Source organism: Scomber scombrus, chromosome 17 (genome assembly GCF_963691925.1).
Source record: "Scomber scombrus chromosome 17, fScoSco1.1, whole genome shotgun sequence".
Taxonomy (NCBI): Eukaryota; Metazoa; Chordata; class Actinopteri; order Scombriformes; family Scombridae; genus Scomber; species Scomber scombrus.
Genome location: NC_084986.1, coordinates 4,836,108 through 4,859,653, shown reverse-complemented (window position 1 = coordinate 4,859,653; position 23,546 = coordinate 4,836,108). Strand labels below are relative to the sequence as shown.

At 40.5% G+C, this 23,546-nt stretch overlaps 1 protein-coding gene across 1 annotated transcript in view; it reads left to right on the top strand.

The window, feature by feature from the left end:
- Positions 1-23,546, top strand: part of col12a1b (collagen, type XII, alpha 1b) — a 158,413-nt gene that overhangs the window by 78,082 nt on the left and 56,785 nt on the right. The window contains exons 34-45 of the mRNA XM_062436907.1: positions 1,335-1,464; positions 2,014-2,153; positions 6,343-6,472; positions 7,661-7,803; positions 9,931-10,060; positions 11,418-11,557; positions 11,743-11,872; positions 13,047-13,186; positions 14,119-14,248; positions 15,313-15,452; positions 16,602-16,731; positions 20,993-21,135. Of these exons, the coding sequence (XP_062292891.1) occupies positions 1,335-1,464; positions 2,014-2,153; positions 6,343-6,472; positions 7,661-7,803; positions 9,931-10,060; positions 11,418-11,557; positions 11,743-11,872; positions 13,047-13,186; positions 14,119-14,248; positions 15,313-15,452; positions 16,602-16,731; positions 20,993-21,135 (1,626 nt within the window). The remainder of the gene's footprint in view (positions 1-1,334; positions 1,465-2,013; positions 2,154-6,342; positions 6,473-7,660; positions 7,804-9,930; positions 10,061-11,417; positions 11,558-11,742; positions 11,873-13,046; positions 13,187-14,118; positions 14,249-15,312; positions 15,453-16,601; positions 16,732-20,992; positions 21,136-23,546) is intronic.

Below are 23,546 nucleotides of genomic sequence, written 5' to 3'. Positions count from 1 at the left end.
TGAGGCTCTGTTACATCTGTCATACCATTTAGAATAAAAATAGCCCAGGCTGCTGTTCAGGGCAGGTATTTCATGGCATCACTGAGTAAGGTAATGAGTTTACAAAAGACAAATACCTTAAAAGAAAAACAGTTTTATTGAGGTTTAAGACTTCCAATATGACTGCTGGAAGGCTCGTACCAAAGCCGAGTCTCATTTCTAAACTAGATCCTGTCCTGCCAGCTTCGGCGAGGCAACGTAACAAAAAGCTTTATTTATTCTTTCAGTCTTCCAGAAAAAAAAAAGGTACTTGAAAGAGACACTTATGCCACTTTCATTGCTTACGTTTACACTTAAAAATGGCATTTAAACTCCTCAGTGTTTACACATCATGGTTACTCTTCAACTGGCTCCGTCAACTTCATTCAGCTCCTTCAACTGCAACTTTATTCGCTGCTGGAGCTGAGTGACAAATTTCGTTCCTTCATGTTTTTAATATGTATGAATGACAATAAAACTGAAGTGAACTGAATAGATGGACATACTTTAGAGTGAACTATTAATCCCACTATTTGTTATTAATAGCAGTAAAAATACATTTCAAAAGGTCCCAAGAGTCAATGTTTTAGGTCATTTAAGCTGCTTCAAATGTTTTAAATGCAGTTTTTCTTCTTTGTAAAACTGGTTGCTAATTATATATATTTTTCTCACAAAAGCATCAAAACTTCATATAAAAATAAGCTTAAACAAAACTGTCATCAGAAATATATATATATGATATGATGGCAAACCATGTTAAAATAAATAGCGTATCATCAGTAAAGAAAATTTCTGCGCATTTCCAGAGTTCAAAGAGTGATACCTGACACAATTAACATTCCTGTCGTCCTCCCTTCCTTCCTTCCGTCTATCCTTCCTCCTCCCTCTCTCTTTCTTTCTTTCCTTCCTCCATCCCATTTTCTTCCCTCCTTCCTTCTTTCCTCCCTTCCTTTCCTCCCTCCCTTCCATCCATCCTTCCTCCCTCCTTTCCTTCCTTCCTTCATTCCTTCCTTCCTTCCTTCCCTCCTTCCTTCCCCCCTTTCTTCTTTCCTCTTCCCTTCCTTCCTCCCCTCCTCTTTTCCTCTCCATCCCTCCCTCCTTCCTTCCTTCTTTCCTCCATCCTTCCTTCCTCCTTTCTTTCCTTCCTTCCTTCCTTCCTTCTTCCTCCCTTCCTTACTCCTTTCCTTCCTTCTTCTTCCCTTCCTTCCTTGACTCGAGGACAACAGGAAGGTTAATGTTACATACAGCATATAAATGAACTGTTTATCAGTTATGAAACTAACAAAAACACCTTTTTGAAAATCTTCGTCCCTTAGGAGCAAGTTCCTGCAGGCACCACCACCATCATCCTGAGGAACTTGATGCCTGACACAGTATACACAGTGTCCGTGTTACCGGTCTATCCGGCCAGGGAAGGAAAACGCCAGTCAGACAACGGAAAGACACGTAAGTCACAATGGAGACGGAAACTTTTCATATGAATCTGTTGAATGTGTTTTAACCTTAGTGTCGTCCCCGTCTGTTTTGACTGTTCCTTCTTTCCTCCCTCCTTCTCTCTTTCTTTATTTCCTCCCTTCCTTCTTTCCTTCCTCCATCCCCCTTTCTTCCTTCCTTCTGTCCTTCCTTCCTCCCTCCCTCCCTCCTTCTTTCCTTCCTTTCTTCCTTCCTTCCTTCCTTATTTCTTTCCTCCCTCCCTCCTTCCTTCTCTCTTTTTTTCCTCCCCCACCTTCCTTCTTTCCTCTGTCCTCTTTTCCTTCCTTGCTCCCTTCCTCTTTTCCTTTCTCCCTCCCTCCCTCCCTCCCTCCTACCTTCCTTCCTTTCTCCCTTCCTTCTTTCCTCCCTCCCTCCTTCATTCCTTCCTTCTTCCTTCCTCCCTCCCTCATTTCCTTCCTTTCCTTTCCTTCCTTCTCCCTCCCTTCCTTCCTTGACTCGAGGACAACAGGATGGTTAAAAGTGACATAAAAGTTGTAACAATAATATTCTCTCTTCCTCCAGTGCCTTTGGGCGGAGTGGGAGACATGAAGGTGACCAACCCGACCATCACCACTCTCACAGTAACGTGGAATCCCGCTGACGGCAACGTTCAGGGCTACAAAGTGATCTACATTCCTGCCGATGGAGGACTGGAGATTGTGGTAAGAATCACAAATTAAACCTGATATCCTGTTAAATGTACGATAAAGGCTCACATGCTAAATTCATCAAAATGTGCAGAAAGACAACAATATAATTACTGTTTTAACCCCACATGGATTCTTGTTTACTATGCTTTCATGAGGTAAAGACACTGTTAATAGATGGATCCTTATTGTCATTGCAAGTGTACAATGAAACGCTGTTTGAGTAATCCAATGCAGCATAAAATAAATAAAATGATAAATATAAAAATTAAGTTCATCGCTCATTCCACAGGAAGGTTTATAATGTGTAACGGAGGAAGGAGTAGTTATTGTACTGTTTATGTTCTAATATTGACCTATGGAAGGGGCTGCAGATGAAAATTAGCTATAAGATAACTCTTAATACAGTACATCAAATGATTATATTTAAGTTTAACACTGTACGTCAGGCATGTCCAAACTATTCCACAAAAGGCCATGTGGCTGCAGGTTTTTTTCCAACCGATTAAGAGCACATGATTCGACCAATCAACTGTCTGAAGACTGAGATCAATTGATTAAATGATTCAAGCCTGGTGTGTTCCTGATTGGTTGGAATAAAAAAATTTCTGCAGCCACATGGCCCTTTGGGGAATAGTTTGGTCACCCCTGCTGTACATGAACAAAGTGCTACTACTGCTAACAACAAACAGCAGTAAACTGTAGATTAACACAAACAACTGGAGCAGATCAGCAAATGAGAAGATTTGATTCTAAAATATGAAAAAATATGAATATGTGATATTTATAATAAAGGCCTGGTTCAGTCTTCAGTTGAGGCCAAAGACTGTTTCATGAATTAAGTTAGTCAGAGATCAAATTAATTTAACTTGAGTGTCGTCCAGTGGAGTTACCCTGAGTCAAGTTGAGTCAAGTTTAGTCCAGTTAATGTAACTCTAGTTGAATGAAGTTAACTGGAGTCAAGTTGAGTTAAGTCGAGTGAATTTAACCTTCGTGTCGTCCTCCCGGGTCAAATTGACCCCGTCTGTTTTGACTGTTCCTTCTTTCCTTCCTTCCTTCCGTCTGTCCTTCCTCCCTCCCTCCTTCTATCTCTTTCCTCCCTTCCTTCCTTCCTTCCTCCATCCCCCTTTCTTCCTTCTTTCTGTCCTTCCTCCCTCCCTCCTTCTCTTTCTTTCCTCCCCCCTACCTTCCTTCCTTCCTTCTTTCCTCCATCCTTCCTTCTTTCCTTTCCATCCTTCCTTCCATCCTTCCATCCGTCCTCCCTTCCTCTTTTCATTTCTCCCTCCCTCCTTAGCTCCCTACCTCCTACCTTCCTTCCTTCTTTCCTCCTCCCTTCCTTCCTCCCTCCTTTCCTTCCTCCCTCCTACCTTCCTTCCTTCCTTCTTTCCTCCATCCTTCCTTCTTTCCTTTCCATCCATCCTTCCATCCGTCATCCCTTCCTCTTTTCCTTTCTCCCTCCCTACTTAGCTCCCTACCTCCTACCTTCCTTCCTTCTTTCCTCCATCCTTCCTTCTTCCTTCCTCCCTCCCTTCCTTCCTCCTTCCTTTCCTTCCTCCCTCCCTCCTATCTTCCCTTACTTCCTCCTTTCCTTCCTTCCTCCCTCCTTTCCTCCCTTGCTCCCTCCTTTCCTCCCTCCTTCTTTTCCTTCCCTCCTTGACTCGAGGACAACAGGAGGGTTAACTTCAGTTGAGTCCAGTCAGTTTGAGTCAAGATGAATTTACTTGAGTTTAAATTTGAGTTTAATAACTTTGTTTTATGTTTGAGCTGAATTAAACTAAAGTTTCATGATTTGTGTGGGAAACTTAAGTGTCTTGCTGTGGGAGAAAATATGACTCATATCATAATAGAATAAACGTTAGTTAGTTTAGTTAGGTTTCATTACACTAATACGTTTTCATTTATCATCGTACATTCAGCTGATTCTGTCCTTTTAATCATAAATGGATGTTGGCCAGTCAGTGCTGAAAGCCATTAGAGCTTTTAGAGGCTGTCAGATTAATATTAGCTCATTTATCTGCCCTATCACTGATATAACGCAGTAAATCAACACGGAGTTCAAACCAGCGTCGTCCTCCGTTGTTTCATATCTGATCTGAGGCTGTTTTTCAGTGACTTTGCAATTTGATCTGGAGCACGTTCAACTAGTATCAAATGTTTCTGGCACGTTTGCGCTGTGTTGCTCTGAGGCAAGTCATCATGTTGTTGAAATGCAGAGAGAAAACTGTGTGAATTTAAACTCCTCTTTCAAGGGTCAAACCGTTCAATGCTTGTGACAGAAAAGTTTCTGGCTCCAACAAAAAAAAAAAAGGCCAAATCTACAAAAAAGCATCTAATAGACAAAATCTAATAATGAAACTTATCGTCGTCAATCACTCGCTCACTTCAGAAAACGACATTTTTTTCAGCAGAAGTAATAAAAAAGCCGTCAGAAGAAACAATCGAAGCCCTCAGCGGAGATTTAGTGAAGTCATACTTTTCGACAGGATAATCCCATCGTGCAATTTTAACACAATAGCGTCTAAATCCTTTAAGCAGAGTCGATCCCTCGTCGTTGCGTGGTATGTTTATGTTTCTGGAGTGCAGCTTGTTCGGGCTAAGTTTGTGTTAATCCTAATAATCAAAGGCCCGAGGCTGGTTCAGGCGGTTTGGAAGCTAACCTGCTTGTAAAGAGCTGTGAAATAACAACCTCCGAACGTGGCTGACTGACAACTGGGCCGCGCTTGTGTCTGTATGTTTAAAAAATGACTTATTTGTTTCTGGCAGTGACATAAGTGTTACTCTCAAATAGCATGTCAAAGTACGTTTTACACAGGATGCCAGAGAGATATTTGAATGATGTTTATAAGAGAAAATGAAACACCAAAAAGTGGAATAACTGGAATAATTTCAGTTATGATCTGGAGAACATCTGAATTGCTAAATCGGAGGAATCTCATAGTTTTTAAACAGAAAACAGAAAACGGATAAGACACAAACAACATGTAAAATGAACCATAATAACAAACGTTTCCACATTTTTCATAACAGAAGCAACTCGCATCGATATCAAATTCATATACAGGATATCTGACTCAAAAATGTGTTTTCTTTGCATATTTTCAACATTTTAAGTAATCTTTATGTAAACAAATTTGCATTTAAAGATATTATTATTACAAATATTCTTCTGTTTCCAAGAATAGTTAATAATGGTATTTGGTAAATGTAACTGTAACCTTTGTAATCATTATAAAATCAGACTTTGAGAAACAAAATTATTAAAAAAATATATCTTTCTCCACAACTTTCAGCTGCATCTTCATGTCTCATAATGGTCTAAATGGTCTTAACCCCTTTACATACTGTTCATATACTGACTCATAGTTAGTCTTTACACCAATTTACATTAATAAATTCACAATCAATCATAAATAAATGTTTGATTTGATAGATTATGAAGGATAAAACATATTTGAATGTTATGTATCAGCTGCACAAAAATTAAAAAATGATGCAATGTGTTTCCTTTTTTGTATATTCAGGGTCACATTAGGAAAAGTTCACCTAGAAGAAATGTGTATAGGATGTTTTTACAGCTCTCAAATGTAAAAATGGGTCAAATTTGAGTTTGAACAGTATGTAAGGGTTAATGCTAAAAACTATGGATTCCTGTAATGTTGGATCATGGAATTGGAATTTAAAAAAAGAAAGTGAAGCTATTTTGAATATTGTCACAAAATATTCAATCAATCTTTATTTAAATAGCGCGAAATCACAACAAAGTCATCTCAAGACACTTTACACACATAGAGCAGGTCCTAAACCGAGACCCAACATTCCCACATGATCAAGCACTTGGCGGCAATGGCAAAGAAAAAACTCCCTTTTAACAGGAAGAAACCTCAGAACCAGAACCAGGCTCAAAGTGGGCGAACATCTGCCTCGACCGGTTGGGGTAGAGAGGAGAGAGAGGAAGAATAGGAGAGAGAGAGAAGCACAAAATGATCAGTTTCTGCCTTTAAAGACTCAAACAGATGAAGTATAATTCAATAGTAAGTGCAGTGTGCTGATATGCAGCTACTGTTGATCCCTTAGGGGCAAAGTTAATCTCTTCACCTGCTGGTGGTCAAATGTCGGGGCTCTTGAGGGCTTATAGGAATTTTAGCTTCTCGGGTAAAGCGAGGGTTGTGTTATTCTGTTGAGTTCACCGTGTGTGTCTTTGCAGGAGCAAGTGTCCGAAAGCACCACCAAAGCCGTCCTGGACAAGCTTCTACCAGACACCCGCTACACCGTCACCGTGGTTCCCGTCTACGCCGAGGGAGACGGGCCGAGCCTGACCGACAGCGGCAAGACGAGTGAGTATCTGTAGCTGCGGTCATGTGCTGTCGGCTGTGTGGTATTTTTAAGTTTAAGTGCCTCCGTGAACCTTGAAACGCGCCTGAGTCTCCGTGAAGCTATTTAACAGGTCGTTTCCTCTCCGGGGCTTTGAGCTTTGAGACTCAGGAGTAAAAAAGAATGATAGATTGTTCAGTACAAAGTCAAAAAGAAAAGAGAGAAATGTAGGTTTACTTAGAGTCTTGTCAGTAATTTCCTGAAGGTAGTGCTTCAGGAAAGTTAATATGATCATTTAAAATCTAAAAGGTTCATCCTCTGGGGAGCAGACATGTGATCAGTTATTGTCATTACGGTTCTGGTCATTAGATTTTCATATTTTTGTGTGCTGGTGGAAAAGTTAGGGAGTAACACTATATTATATGGGTCCGTAATTTCCGAATAATTTCAGAGTGTTCCCAAGATCTTCCAGGAAAGAAACAGTTTTCAATTTGGTACACTTACAGTTTTATATATCAGTGTTTTTACTCGGAAAAACAGCAAGAAAACAATTACACGTCAACTCCTTTTAGAGCTCGTATTTCTAACCCTTTCACCCTTTAAATAGAAAAACAACAATCCATCTGCTTTAGTGCTTTAGTCTTCAAGTGTCACTTTAGCTTAAATCTTTAATTTAATTCTAATTAAGTGTATAAATTGTTCCCAAAAGTCTGACTATGGCCTTTTTTCTGTTTCCCCTTTTATAATGTCTAATTATGACTTATTAGTTTAACTGACATATTATCCTCTAGTACCTATTGTATACTTTATTAGTAGTGTCAATCAAAAAAAATGGCTGAAAGGCATGAAGCTCCATAACATCTTTAACAAATAAAAATGAAGTTCGAAGGTGATTTGGTTTTAATCTCCAGTGAACCGCTGTTGATTTACGACTTCAGCAGAAAACAATTTGAATGGCAGAAACAGCAAATTTCTTTTCCAATGTAACATAAATATAGAAGAGGCATCAATTTCATTAACTGCAGAGTAACACTGAGTCAAATCATTGGACCAAAATGAAAAGTCAGCCAGAAAAGCACCATTTTCTTGTCGTGGAAACATCTGTACAAATTGCCCCCCGGACACCAGTAACCTCTGACTAGACAGCAGCTGTGTGACACTCTGATCCAAAGTGCTGAGGTTGTCTTCCTGTTACGTGTCTCTTTGCTCAGAGCCGCTGGGTTATGTGAGGAACCTGCAGGTTACCGATCCCACCACCAGCACCCTGAACGTCCGCTGGGACCCCGCAGAGGGAAAAGTGCGGGAATACATCGTGATCTGGGCGCCGGCTTCAGGAGCGGGAGAGCAGGATGTGGTAAGTCCTGCTTCTACATCCTGTCGTGTCAGCAGATTTCAAACACACATTTCTCTGAGACGAGTCAATCTTTACTGAAAAACTCAGTGGCAGAAATCAGACAGAAATCTTCCAGCTTTATGTAACCCTTCGGGGTCTGCCAGTTCCACATGTTGGATTTTCACCAAGAGTTGAGAACTTCATCCATGCCCCATTTGTATCTGGGTTTGGACTGTCTGAAATGTCAAATGAGATACATTTGCTCTAATTCAAACCAATTTATAGCATTTCAGCTACCATGATGTCAAAATTATTGTTCATTGGCAGTCAGGAGATGCTTTTTAACCTTGACTTAATCAGAAAAATGTGTCTTTCTGTCTTTCTGTCCTCCTGTAACTGGCTTTTTCTTCTCTTTTTTTCACCTTTCTTCTTTTACTTTTACATTTGCTTAAGACCTTCCTGTAAATCCTGTTATTTACATGCTGTCTTTAACATATAATCCTTTTAAAAACTCTCTTAATTAACTATTATTATCATGATTAAAACCTTTAAGTAGAATATTGCTTTTTTTTTTTTTTTTTAAACTTCCTGTCATTTCTATACTGTGTTAAACATGATGACATCAGCTTATCGCACCTGCCGATAAAAACATGTCTAGTACGTAGCTTTTGTTGCTAAGGATGTTCTGAGAGTTTAAATTTTAAGTAAAAAAAGGAATAAAAGTAGTGAAATCCTACTACTATTGTTTGCTTATGTGGCCTCTCAAGCCACCAGAAGCTTTTGGAAACCGACCAATCAGAGCAGAGTGAGCTCATCAGGAGGCGGGCCTTAAAGAGACAGGAGCTAAAACGGCCTGTTTCAGACAGAGGCTGAACTGAGGGGCTGCAAAAAGAGCCAGTATAAGATAAATAAGGAGTTTTTAACTGTAAATATGGACCAAGAAATGTGCATGTGCATGTGCATGTCCCCTTTAAAGGAACTGAGGAAACTTTAGTTTTGATTGATTGAATAAAACAAATAAAATAAGAATGTGTTTAACTGGATTAACGTCTGTAAGAGAGGAACGGACTCTGTGCCTTTTCAGTGTTGCATTGCTACTGAACTGTTTACTGTAGCTGAGAAACTGTTAAGCTGTTTATGGTCACACTGTACTTCAGTCGTCTGATTGGACCTTAGATGGAAAGTTTTCTTCTTCCTCCTGGGGCTTGTTGGTTTGATGGTATTAATATGAATCTGTGCAGACGAAAATTGCCTGATAGGGAAGTTGTGTATCTTGCAGGCCTGTGACTGCATCACAGAGAAAGTGAGAGGAGGTGATGTGCCGTGTGAGCAAAGAGCTTATCATGAGTCTTGGCCCTTAAATTTGCTCAAAAGTGGAAAAATGCCAGTTGCATGAGATGATTACACTTGTTTCCAAGGCAGTTTCATGCAAGAACTTTCTTTTCTTGTCTTGGAAAATTTGCAATATCAAGTTATCAGAAGAGGAACACTGGATAATGTTGTTGCCTTTTAATATCTACATTTTCTTACAACTAATGGAAAACATTTGACGATGATGTGAGGCGGGTTGAACTTATTTCAAAAGCAGCTTCAGCTGTTATCTCTAAAGCAGTGACAATATCTCGAGGGGGTCCATTTCATTACCCTCAAAATTATGCCACTTTGTTCAAGAAAATGTCGTGAAATGAAGTTATTTGATTTGGAAACAATTTAAATTATCTCAGCCTACTGGCAGATTTAAGAATTTAGTATTAGATTAAATAGACAAAGAAGCAGTTTATTGCAGCAGAAGCCTGAAGGAGTGCATCCAGATGAAGGCAAACACTTCTCCTCGCTGCCAGTTTGGTGCTTTGCTTGAAGGCCCAGACCGTCTCCGGATGGTCTCTGAAGTGGCAGCTTTCGGCTTTAATCCATCTTTATCTCTGAGCCTCTACTGTTCCTGTTGCTGAGCTGCAGAAAGACAGCAACTAACCCAAGCTGCATCCAAGAAAACTCAGCTTGCAGCACATTAAGTTGTGACATTGTTCAGTCTGAGAGTTTTTCTTTGTGTGCCAAACTTCTTTTTTTTTTTGGGTATTGCTTTTCTCGGAGTACTCCAAATCCTACAGTTCACCCGGTTCAAAGTTGTTTCTCCTTTTCCTCGACCAGGACCAGGTGTCTGGAACTACCACCTCCACTGTCCTGAAGGGCCTGGACCCGGACACGGAGTACACCGTCACCGTGGTGCCCGTCTACCACGAGATGGAGGGCAAATCTCAGTCCGCAAACGGAAAGACAAGTGAGTTCAGACTGATTTGTAACCTCGAGCATATGGTCGGGCCCTCGAGAGCTAAGCAGAGCCAGAAGTCTTTCGTATGAATGTGGAAGGAAAAAAAATGACAGGCCACTATGATATATTAAAACATCGCTAAAAAGAAAAATATCCAGACTAAAATATAAAAATGTATATCATAAAAAAAACACACAAGTCTGCTTTCAGAGTTTTAAAATACTGATCGCATGCAGACTTGAGGACTTCATCAAAACACATACGGTAGATATAAATATGTTTTCTATGTAAAACATTTGCTACGTGGCTCCTAAAACTCTCATGCAACATTTTAGCGCAACAATCCAGACATTTGATTCATTGTCCTAAATGATAAAGAAGTGAAATAAGAACTTTAACAGTAATAACCACCCTTTATTAATCTGATAATGTAGATTCGTCATGTTTGCTCAAATGAAATATGTCTGAGTTTGCTTCACATATCAGAATTTAGAGGAAACATAGACAAAAAATAGTCTTTTTAAGATTCCTTTGGTGTAAAGCTTAACTTCACAAGATGCTCTGTCACTGAATATATAAGTAAAATGTAAATTAGCTGGTAAGTACTCCTAGGAAACATATTCTAAAGCATGTGTGTTTATTACTTATGTTTTGACCTGGAGACAATCAATCAATCAATCAATCAATCAATCAATGAAACTTTATTTCGATAGCATCTTTCATACAAGTAAAATGCAATTTAAAGTGCTTTATAAGCGACTGACAAACATACTGGATGGTTGGAAGACTAACGCACACCAAGATACATGTAATATATCCAAATTAAAACAAGGTGACTCGTTAATTTTAAATAAGATAAATAATAAAAGAACAATAGGTTAGGAGAAAATACAAAACAGTTAAAATAAATTACTAACAAGAAGGATAAAGGTGAACATATTTAGCCACTGCGTCTCAAACAGGAGGAAATGCCTCATTAGTTGGAGACTATTTTCAGCAACAGATGAATCCATTTGATTTTCTCGTGAGTATTTCTGGCAGCAGGACGGTGTGTGTGTGTGTGTGTGTGTGTGTGTGTGTGTGTGTGTGTGTGTGTGTGTGTGTGTGTGTGTGTGTGTGTGTGTGTGTGTGTGTGTGTGTGTGTGTGTGTGTGTGTGTGGTGTTTGAGTCTAAATAAACTCAAGTGTGTGTCCTCTGCAGCACAAAGGAATGATCTATATCAAACTTCTTGTTAATGTAATGTTGATTTTTTAAATCTTTTTGTTTAGGATTTATTGACAGTAAAACATCTACAGTCCTTAATGAATGGACTAATCCCGCCAGCGTTATCTCCAGCCTGCTTTAACTAACTGCTCTTCTTTCTCAGATCCTTTGGGTGGAGTGAAGAACTTGCAGGTGACCGACCCGACCATCAGCTCTCTGACAGTCCGCTGGGAACCCGCAGTGGGCAACGTCCGAACCTACAAGCTGTTCTACGTAGCTCAGCCAGGAGGAGAAGAACGAATGGTAGAGACTTTTGATTTGAGGTTTATCCCAGACAGCCTGGTTCTTACAAGCTGTCAGCAGCCTCTTAAAGCTTGAATTCAGCTCCAGCTCTGTTCACTGTCTCGTCATTCATGCTCTCCATAATCAGATCAAGCTGTTACGGTGCTGACGCAGGTTGTTTTTTTTTAAACGTTTTGTCGAAACAGGAGGAGTTATCAGGAGGCACCACCAGCACCATCCTGAGGAACCTGGACCCCGACACCGTCTACAATGTGACCGTTGTTCCCGTCTACCCGGACACGGAGGGCATACGGCAGAGCGAGAACGGAAAGACAAGTGAGTGAATCATATCGAGAAATTCGGCTCACATTCCTGAAGCCGTGTGTGTGTGTGTGTGTGTGTGTGTGTGTGTGTATTGTTCCACAGAGATTCAAATAATCAAATCTGAAAATACCCTTCATGCTTTTGTGTTGGATTGTTTGTGTCGGAGTTCAGCAGATAGGATCCAGACAGGGATGTTTCTGAGAGTAAACAAAGTGCATTTTTCTCTGATTGGCAACGTTCTTTAAACCCCTGTTAAAGTTGCTAAACTCCACCCTGAAGGACGGATTAAATACTTATTTTTAGCAAGATACCAGACAGTTTCACAAACCCAATAAAATACTATTTTAAAGGTCCTTTAACACCAATTTTTACAAGTTTTAGGCCATTAAAGACCCTCAAATGGTATTTTTACTTCCCTATTATGATGAAGTAATGACTGAATAGTCGGTTGGTACGTGCTGCAATGTGACCCGAAATCATTTAAAGACAACTTGAATGATGTGTTCATAACAGCATAACTGGTAGATATAAATGTTTTCTGCAGCTGACTCGTGGTTGTTGCGACACGGTTTTAAAAAACGGTCTCCACACGAAACAGCGAAACCAAACTACAGTAACATAACTTGGCAAAAAAGTCGTTTTTTACAGAGTGCTGAAATGAACTGAAACCATCTGAACGTCTGCATGCGATGTAATGTAGACTCAGTTTATTGTTAATGGGCTAAAATCCAAAAAAACACCTTAAAGACAAGATGCTTGAGGTTGAGAACAAGAGGTACAGAGCTTGTTTTTTATGGATGTTTGTGGCTCACAAAAGAACATAATGAATGCCAGAAAGTTTAGGCAACCCCCCCCCCCCCCCCCTCTGATACATCTGGATCCTCCTGATGTGGTAAAGCCACCCATCTGGTGCACCCTGCAGGATAAAACAAATGCAAAGGATTATTTGCAGCAGTTATTCAAACCTTTTTTCCCCCTCAGAGGCATTTTAATAGAGATGTCTGTGCCTGCAAATACCAGAAAGTTTAGACAGACGCAGGAGAGGAAAGGACAATCCTCTTTGATTGACAACCTCCCCGATATTTGAGACATCTGGATTACCTTGATGAGGCGAACTCGAGCCATCCTGTGGAGGTTTACGTGCAGCAGTTGTTCCAGATTGTGATGTCTCTCTCGTCTCTTTCAGAACCGCTGGGCGGGGTGAAGAACCTCCAGGTGACCGACCCCACCACCAACTCCCTCAGGGTTCGATGGGAGCCGGCCGAGGGCGACGTCAGGCAGTACAAAGTCATCTACGCCCCTGTGAACGGAGGACCTGAGAGCATGGTCAGTTTTTAATGTGGGATGATGATGAAAAAAGAAAAAGATATCCAAGTTTTTTCCCATACTTATATTGTCTCCAATTGATTTGTTTTTTTTTAAATGTCTCAGATGTTGATTGTGGATAAGTCTTTGTGGGCTTTCAAGAAGATTACCAAGTGCTATGACAGGAGCCAACGGTGATCCAAGTAAACTGGATTAAACTAGTTGACAAAACAAGCTCAACCACAAGGTTTATTTACAGTAGCTGTGGATTGATCTCCAACATCAGATGGTTTTAATGTAGAGTCTTTATATGCCAGGAAAGTGCTGACGAAGACAGTGCGATATGATTGAAAGCTCCAGAACAGCTTCCAAGGTAAAGAACGAAATGAATTAAACTAAACTTTACTCCGAGCTGAAGCAGAGAAGAATCTCAATAGAATCAGTTTTGAGATTTGCCTGATGGTTAAAATGATTTTCCTCTCTGTTGAATCTCAGTGCTGATATTCAAATAAATTGAATAATACCTGGTTTGAGCCCTCAGAGAGGCATTAAAGGATCAGGTTGGTGTTATTCCACATGAAGTTTGTTGATCCTTTCGTGAAATCTCTCAACAATAAGAAGAAAAATATCACCAGACTTTGTTCTTTCAGCAAAAACAAGTGGAAGAAGATTCAATTTGGTTTCGAGATGGAGCAATCCAAAAATAAGAGAAGAATTTGAGATGTGTTGCTCAAATCTTGTGACATGCTAGAGGAGATGCCAAATATGTCAAATGTGTATAAAGTATAAAAACATTGAGATTGAATATTTCACTCAGTCGGAACATCATGTAGCTGCAGTGAAGAGCTGATAAATAAATAGCAACCCTGGATTAGCTGAAAGTAGAAAAGTCGTGTTTACATGGTTGAGATTCCTTTGGCTGACAGGTTATCTTGTGTGTTTGTTCTTCACAGACTCAGGTATCGGGAATGACGACAAACACGATGCTTAGAGACCTGAAGCCGGACACCGAGTACAAAGTGACGTTGGTGCCTGTTTACCCCGACGCCGAGGGGAAACACGTGTCGGAGAACGGCAAGACGAGTGAGTTCGGCCAAAGTTTAGCAGCTGAAAACACAGTTTGAAGGTTTTAACTCTTAACCTTCGTGTCGTCCTCCCGGGTCAAACTGACCCCGTCTGTTTTGACTGTTCTTTCTTTCCTTCCTTCTGTCCTTCCTTCCTCCCACCCTCCTTCCTTCCTCCCTCCTTCCTTCCTTCTGTCCTTCCTTCCTCCCTCCCTCTGTCTTTCCTTCATTCCTTCCTTCCTCCCTCCCTCCTCCCTTCTTTCCTTCTCTCCTTCCTTCCTCCCTCCTTCTTTCCTTCCCTCCTTCCTTCTTTCCTTCCCTCCTTCCTTCCTCCCTCCCTCCTTCCTTTTTTCCTTCTCTCTTTCCTTCCTCCCTCCTTCCTTCCTTCCTTCCTCCCTCCCTCCTTTCTTTCCTTCCTCTCTTCCTTCTTTCCTCCCTCCTTCTATCTTTCTACTCCCCCCTACTTTCCCCCCTTCCTTCTTTCCTTCCTTCCTCCCTTCCTCTTGTCCTTTCTCCATCCCTCCTTCCTTTTTCCTCCCTCCTTCCCTCCTACCTTTCTTCCTTCTTTCCTCCGTACTTCCTTCCTTTCCCTCCTACCTTCTTTCCTCCTCCCTCCTTCCCTTCCTTCCTCCTTTCCTTCCTTCTTCCTCCCTTCCATCCTCCCTTCCATCCTTCACTCGAAGACAACAGGAGGGTTAAATGTAAGATTCTGACATTTGCTGTATGAAGAAAATAAGATTTAAAACTAAATAAGTTATTATCGGGAGGTAAGATTATCAAAGAAAAGCCTCAGGGTCTCTATGTTATAAATATGAAACAAACAAAGCACTAACAAGAGAATCTGGTGTAATGGCAGGAGCAGGAAGTTTAGATAACCAAAGAAAAGTATTTAAAAGTCAGCAGATGTCATTTTCCTGTGATTGACACTTTACCGCCCCGAGGCTCTTACCTCAACATCTGGCGCTCCGACAAGGTCAAAACAAACATTATCGGCAATAATTTGTAGCTTTGACCCGACTCGGGCCGTAACTCTTAACGCAGGAAATTGACAATCGTGTAATGTCTCTGTGTTTGTGTTGACAGAGATGCTTGGCGGAGTCAAGAACCTGCAGGTGACCGATCCCACCACCAGCTCCCTCAAGGTGCGCTGGGAGCCGGCGGAGGGCAACGTCCGCCAGTACCGCATCTTCTACGTGCCTGCATCCGGCGGCGCTGAGGACATGGTGAGGCATCAGACCGACTGTTACTACTTATTTTTTAATAGACCATAAAAAACATGCAAACATTAAAAACAAAGGCAATAAAAAACATATAATCAATGAAGTAGAAGAAAGAAAACCAATTAAAAAAAAACAGATTAAATCATATAAGACCATAAAAACAGCAAAAACACAGACAAACACAAGTCATCACAGAGTTCATATAAAGAAGAGTATCTAAAGTGTCTTGTTGGAGTATCTGTAATTCTTTTAATGGACCATAACACATGAATGCAGGTGTATAAAATCAGTCCCAAGATTACTTTCCCCATCAGCTCACAACATTTAAAATGATTTCCACATTTCTCACAACCCCATCTCTACTTTTTAACCCCTTCTGTTCTCCTTGGGTCAACAGGTGTTAACTCAAAAATGAGGTATAGTTTCATTTAAATGAGGCAATGAGCATAATTTCCATAAATATGTGTAATAAGTGGGAATGAAGTTGTCTTATCTTATCTTACATGTCAGAATAAACGGTACAGTCTGAGTTTTTATTCAACACGTGATGCATTTATATAATCATCATAAGATTTGACATCAGAAATCTTGTCCTTAGTTATATTAAAAGCCTTTATTAAGTCAGGCATATCGCTTAAAACGTTTCTACCTCACAGGGTCTCCCTCAGAGCAGAAATAATAAAAACAGATTGTTTGCAATTGGTGCTCAATACACAAGAAATAAACATCACTGGATCACATAACACAATGCTCCAAAGCAGATACAGTGATCACAGCTATCATAATGAGCAGAAAATGTTAAAATAAATAATTACCATGCAAATCATATGACTCAGAATGATGCAGTCTCATTAAATTAATTTTGCTCATTGATGTTTTAAATAAATGCAGCTGGTTTGGGAGATTTTTGTTTATTATGGCAAAAAAACCCAAAACAAACAAACTCAAAAAACTCTTTAATGGCATTTGTTTTTCTCCGACTATAACTACGAGGGTTTAATCTCTCGCCTCTCCTTTCCTTCGAGCAAGACAGTTTGAATAAGTGCAGTTCATTCAGTTTTTGCATGTTTTTTATATTAATTTCTATAACTTCAGAATAGATAATAGACCCGTTTTTACTGATGATATTTCTCCCTGTTCATGTGCGAGCAGGAGCAAGTATCAGGCGGCACCACCAGCACCACACTGAGGAACCTGCTGTCAGACACTCCCTACACCGTTACCGTGGTTCCCGTTTACCCAGAGGGAGAAGGTCTGCGCCAGTCTGACAACGGAAAGACACGTAAGTCCTCGAACACTGACCTTTCATAAAATTGGACAGGAACATAGCGAGTGATTGAAAAATGATCCAAGGCTCCTTTTTTTAAATTGAAAAAGTAAATTTCTACAATAAAGATTGTAGGAAAAGCTTTATAATTGATTAGGAATTCATTAAATCCTCCACGGCGGCGTTTCTTTTATGGTAGACATGCATTAAAACAACCCATAATGCAACTCTTTCTTAACCTTCGTGCCGTCCTCCCGGGTCAAATTGACCCCGTCTGTTTTGACTGTTCCTTCTTTCCTTCCTTCCTGTCCTTCCTCCTTTCCTTCCTTCTTCCTCCCTTCCATCCTTCCTTCCTTCTTCCTCCCTTCCTTCCTTTTCTCCCTCCTTCTCTTTCTTTCCTCCCTCTCTTTTCTTTTCTTCCTCCCTTCCTTCTTTCCTCCCGCCTTTTCTCTTTCTTTCGTCCCCCTACCTTCCTCCCTTCCTTCTTTCCTTCCTTCCTTCCGCCCTTCCTCTTGTCCTTTCTCCATCCCTCCTTCCTTTTTTCCTCCCTCCCCCCTACCTTCCTTCCTTCCTTCCTTTCCTTTCCTCCCTTCCTTCCTTCCCTCCTTCCTTCCTTCCTTCCTTCTTCTTCCCTCCCTTCCTTCCTTCCTCCCTCCTTTCCTTCCTTCCTTCCTTCTTCCTCCCTTCCTTCCTCCTTTCCTTCCTCCTTTCCTTCCTTCTTCCTCCCTTCCTTCCTTCTTCCTCCCTTCCTTCCTTCTTCCTTCCTCCCTTCCTTCCTTGACTCGAGGACAACAGGAGGGTTAATATTAAAGGCTTATTATGTAAAGCAGGTTGTACTCAATATAATACGAGATCCATCTGAGATCTTTAGTGTGAACAAACCTTCTGCATCCAGTAGATTTAAAGCTGTTTAGATGATACTCGACATGCTGTGAAGGTAAGTTGAGTCAAACTTCCCTGCAGCGAGACTTCCACCCATCACCTCACGAGGCAAACAAGGTTAAAGATTGCGGTTTTGTACAGAGCAGCTGCGACAGTACAGCACTGAAGAGAAACAGAGCAGAGAGTCATTCCTCCGCTGACATAAACAATAGTTAATAATACCAACATGTTGATGCACCTCTGGGTTAACCAAGATAAATGTTTAGTTGATTTATCGTCCTAATGTGAACCTTAATGTGAGTCTTCTGCATTTGAAGTCACTCACCAGTCTCCTCGCTTCTAGTCTTTCTGCAAAGACATCAGAAAACGTCTTTATAGACAAACATTATCTCCCATCTGAGCTTTAGACCTCAGTGGAAAAAGCACTGTAATCTGCAGAATTAGCCAAAACTCCTATATCACACAAAAAGCCTTAACTCTGCTCCCAGGAGGAGTAACAGAAGTAAAGCTTTTCTTCTTTCAAAGTGATTGATAGCACAAAATAAAACAAAGACAATATAAAAAAAACTACTGCTGGTAACTTGAAGACTCTGGATGAAGAAGAAACACTTTCACTCTCAGACTGGATTCTTTATGTTTAGAGAGCTGCCTTAGCGGCTGGTTGGCGTTTGGCGTTTTGTGTGGGGTTGACGTCCCGTTGTTTGCGTTGGTTGTGTTTCCTCCCAGATGGCGTGCCATGCTCAGTCAGCAGAAATGCATCCTGGGGTTTTCTCTTTTTTTTTTTTTTTTTAATTGGAGAGCTGTGGAACGACGTTCTCCAGCGATTCCACAAACTGTTCCAGACATTAGACACAACATTTTATTTCTCGTCTGGGTTAGGTTGGATGCCTGTGTGTGTGTGTGTGGGTGTGTTTGTCATCCAGGTGTGATGTGATGAAATTTGACCGTGAGCCAGACAGGGGCAAACATTTGGCTGCCGGGCACAATTTTTGGAGCCCGTAGCAGTTGTGAAATGTGTTTGGGTTTTGTTTCGGGCTCAGTGCGGAGAGGTTTCCCCTCATATTTCAGTCTATGCTTGACTCAGACAATTTATTAAAAGTAGAAAGTAGAAAATAGAAACTCACAGGATGTTAGGAAGTCGGTTTAGTGACTCAGACACTTGGAAAAATGACTTCAGGTGGATGTAAAGTAACAAACTTAGGCCACTAGATAGATAGATAGATAGATAGATAGATAGATAGATAGATAGATAGATAGATAGATAGATAGATAGATAGATAGATAGATAGATAGATAGGTGGATGGATAGATAGATAGATAGATAGATAGATAGATAGATAGATAGATAGATAGATAGATAGATAGGTAGATAGATAGATAGATAGATAGATAGATAGATAGATAGATAGATAGATAGATAGATAGGTGGATGGATAGATAGATAGATAGATAGATAGATAGATAGATAGATAGATAGATAGATAAATAGGTGGATGGATAGATAGACAGACAGACAGACAGACAGACAGATAGATAGATAGATAGATAGATAGATAGATAGATAGATAGATAGACAGACAGACAGACAGACAGACAGACAGACAGACAGACAGACAGACAGACAGACAGATAGATAGATAGATAGATAGATAGATAGATAGATAGATAGATAGATAGATAGATAGATAGGTGGATGGATAGATAGATAGATAGATAGATAGATAGATAGATAGATAGGTGGATAGATAGATAGATAGGTGGATAGATAGATAGATAGATAGATAGATAGATAGATAGATAGATAGATAGATAGATAGATAGATAGATAGATAGATAGATAGATAGATATTGAATCGTCACCCACACTTGCCACAACCTCTACTTACGTTAAGCTATTATTTAATATTCCAACAAAGGAGGTCAACTTACACCTCTGAGCTCAGGCTCATATTGCTGACACAGTCGAGCTCTGCCAGATCTTTGCTTCATTCTTTATTTTACACCATTTCATCCATTACCAACTGTTAGCTTGCTAATGGTGTCCATCACTGCGAAGAGCAACACAGACATTTATTTGTTTGGAAAAAGTTGCGTTATTGCTTTTAATGACTTAATTTACGTCAATGAGGATAGTTTAGCAGGAGCTAAGCTAAGCTAAGCTAGGTGAGGGGTGAACCAGTGTGTCTGCTGGCAGGTCGGACCACCTCTCCATCACAGCAGTGACACACTCTGTGAGTAATTCTATAAATGAATATGAGTCTGTCTGCTGACGTTAATCATCTTTTATTACCACTAACACAGTCCAGTTTTACTGTTTACGTCCCGGGAGGAATTTGTCACATTTTGTCTGGAGTGAAGCGGCGTTTCGTTCCAAAAAAACCCCAAAAAAACCGAGGGAAAAATGTGGCGCTTACTGCAATAAAATGATTAATAACATAAGATTAGAACTAATTACCAAATCTCTCTGAAGGATAGATGGTAATTTTGTCCTTGGATGACCAAAGGCAAACATCCTGTCAAACTGTGTCGTCTCTATTTTAAAGGTATTAAATGATGAGTTTTTAATGAGGTTATACAACATAAGGGAGCTGGTTTTGCTCTGGAGGCTTTGTCCTTATCGAAGTGGAGGCTCCGTCTTCATCTACCTACTGCATCTAGTTTTTTTTTTGTTTTTTTTTATTGGGCTAAAGCTCCAAGAACCAAGGGAATATGCACATCTGGTTTGGTTTAAAAGGGAAGTTAAGGGCTTTTACATAAACCCAAAACTTTGCTACTTCTCTCTACACATTCTCCACATAGACACTATAAAATGACTTTGCTGCAGGAGGCTTTTGCTGCACTCAGCATTCGTATTCGATCTCCAGTTTGTCCCATCGCAGAGACAATTTAATCCTCTGTTAAACCTTTTTTTTTTCTTCTCTTGATAAAAGCCAAAGATTCAGTGGTATCAAAACAGTTCAAGTTATTCCAGCTCAAATCAGCTTGCTTTAATTAGCAGATCTAACTGTAAAAAGTGAAAAGCAACAGATTTATTTTCTCTCTTTTTTATCTCATTTCAGTTTTGAAGAGTTTCGGTGTTTAAAATTTGAGCCGTAGCTTTTTAAAAATGCAAAAAAAACCATCAAAAACTGACAATTGAAATTCTTGGCGTGACGTTCAACTCCTGCTCTGTTTAGCTCTTCACTTCCTAACAGTGACATTTTCAGGAATGTAATCACTTGTGTTTGTAAATTCATCAGCGTCGGCCGTCATTTTCTGGGTCCTAAAATGGGATGCACTTGGAATGAGCCCTTGGTTTTGATGTTTGGCGTTGCTAAGTGAAGAAAGTCAACACTCCTCCTCCTCCTTCCTCCCTCCTAACTTCACTTTCTCTTAACCTCTGTGACCCCAACAGTCCCACGGATACCACCCAGGAACATCCAGGTGTACAACCCAACCCCCAACAGCCTGAACGTGCGCTGGGAGCCCGCCACAGGCCTGGTTCAGCAGTACCGAGTCACTTTCAACTCCCTGAGCGGAGCCACATCCTCAGGCTCGGTGAGTAACTTTCTCCTGGCTGTTAAAACACACTAGTGGCAGAATTTGCCTCGAGGGACGGAGGAGGAGGAGGAGGAGGTGGTGGTTTCCCCCTCCTCCTCCTCTTCCTCCGTCCCTCCCCTGAGATCGCTGTCTCTACTCACAGAGGAAAAAAGGATTACAGCTCAGAATGTAAAGACAGAAAACAGCAACATCTGGAATGGTATCTTACTTTAAACACTCATAAACATCTGCTGGTGAGGTCAGGTAATTAAATATTAATTTCAGTACAAAACAACTCATTGCTAGATGTGAGGCAGCACCAAAAAATCCAATTAAAATCAGTGAAATTACATTAGAAAAAAAAGAAAGGGGGGAATTAGCTCATTCCACCAGCAGGTTTGGTCCAACAAAGGACAGATAGAGCTGCAACTAATTATTATTGTCATTATTAACTTGAAAAAAATGTCCTTAGACCCCAAGGTGACAGTTTCAGATGTCTTCAGATATGTCTGATCCAAAGCTCCAAACCCAAAGATATTAAATCAATAACGACATAAAACAGAGAGAAACCTAACCCTAACTCTAACCCTTGACCCGAGACTCTCTGGTCTTGACTTGAGACTTGCCGGTCTGGACTTGGGTCTTCATAACAAAGGCTCGACTATGAGTTTATCCAGCCTCTGTACTTTTATTTTCCACTGTAGGTCTTTATATGGAGTGTGGATTGTATTACATCACCAACTGTGGTTGAAATTATTAATCTCCATCTTAAATCTCTCTTACGTCCCCCCCCCCCTCTCTCTCTCTCTCCTCCACATCTAATTAAACTTAAATCAATGCACAGTCACTGCTTTCACCAGGACACTCTGTCATGGAAACAACAGGTGGTCCCATTTGGTCGCCCCCCCCTGATATTTGTTTCATTAAGCGTTCGTTCGCGTAGATGTCGCACAGATGTTTGCACAGCAGTAATTGTGGTGATGCTCTTAAAATATGGAAATCATGACTTGTCAGCTTTTTTGTATCTCTCCATCAGCACTGATTTCATGCTCCGGTGCAAATATCTGGATCACAGGGAGAAAGAGAGAAGGGGGCTTTCTTTCCTCACAAAGAGTTTGAACTCGGTGACTGAAGTTTGGAAATGCTGCACGGCAGACACATCTGTGACTGACATCAGTGAAAGCTCCTATGGTTGAGGTTTTGAGGCCATAAGGCTGTAATCTAATGAGGGTGTTTTGATGATTAAGTATCAGCTTTGATGCTAACAGTGCTGTATAGTTTATTGTCCCATGTAGTCACCATTTCCTCTATTTTCACTTCTGCCGTATTTTATTTTCATTAAGTTTGATTTTGTTTGGTCTGAGAGGAAGCTGGTTTGGCAAAGACAGAAGAGACACAAAGATGAGCTCAGAAATACAAAGATTCACCAACTCTTTATGACTCATTTAATGTAATTAAGCTCAAGCAGGCTTTGTTTTACATCACAGATGTATTAATTCAGACCCTGAAGCTCCTTTAAGTCTATTAAGCAACAGAGGAATTAAGTGTAGTGATATGTTTAAAGGGCTATACAAAAGTAAACTATCTTATTGAGTTAAATCTCAGTGTTTTGAGTGTAAAGTTAAGAAAATATACACTCTGGACAAAAGTATGTGGACACCTGAGCATTACCCCCATTTACGTTAAACACATCATCCCAAAATCATTAATCTTGTCCGGAAATGGTTCAGCTGTCAAGGTGCGAATGACGCAAGGTGACATTTTGCTTCACGTACTGTCTGAACAAACCATTAAGCTTAATATTATTATTGTCTTGCTCTATAATTAAGTTAAATGTCCGCAAAAGGAACTTGTGAGGTTATATTTTCGGGAAAAGTCGAGTACACAATATGTTCTGTGTTCGAACTGTTGCCACAGGATTGAAAATAACTTGTTCCATTTTCAGAAATAGCCAATGACGTTGTATTTTCTGTAATTCACTGTCATGATGGGAACAAGACGACTCATTTCTTTAACACGGTGAATGCATCTCCAGTCAAAACTCCCATTAATAAACCCAGAACAAACTGGGATTCTTTGGCTCCACCCATTGAGATTTAACTCAACCAGTGAGTTGAATCTTAACCCTTGAGAGCCTTCAGGAAATGACAGTATGACTAACCCTCAATCTGAAGCAATTAATTGTGTTTTAAAAGGACAGTGGCCAGTCCGTTGGCCTTGCATTGGAGTGTACCGGAGGGATTTGACCCAAGTCCAGCAGGCGTATATGCGCTTCCAGTTGAGGGATCTCAACCACTACATCATCAGTGAGGAACCTATTTCATGGTCCGACGTGCCAGAAGATTTGGGCCCAAAACTCTTTGAGATATTTGCTTTAACCAAAACAACATCTCTCAATGAGGGGGGACTCGAGTTCAAGCAGCAGATAT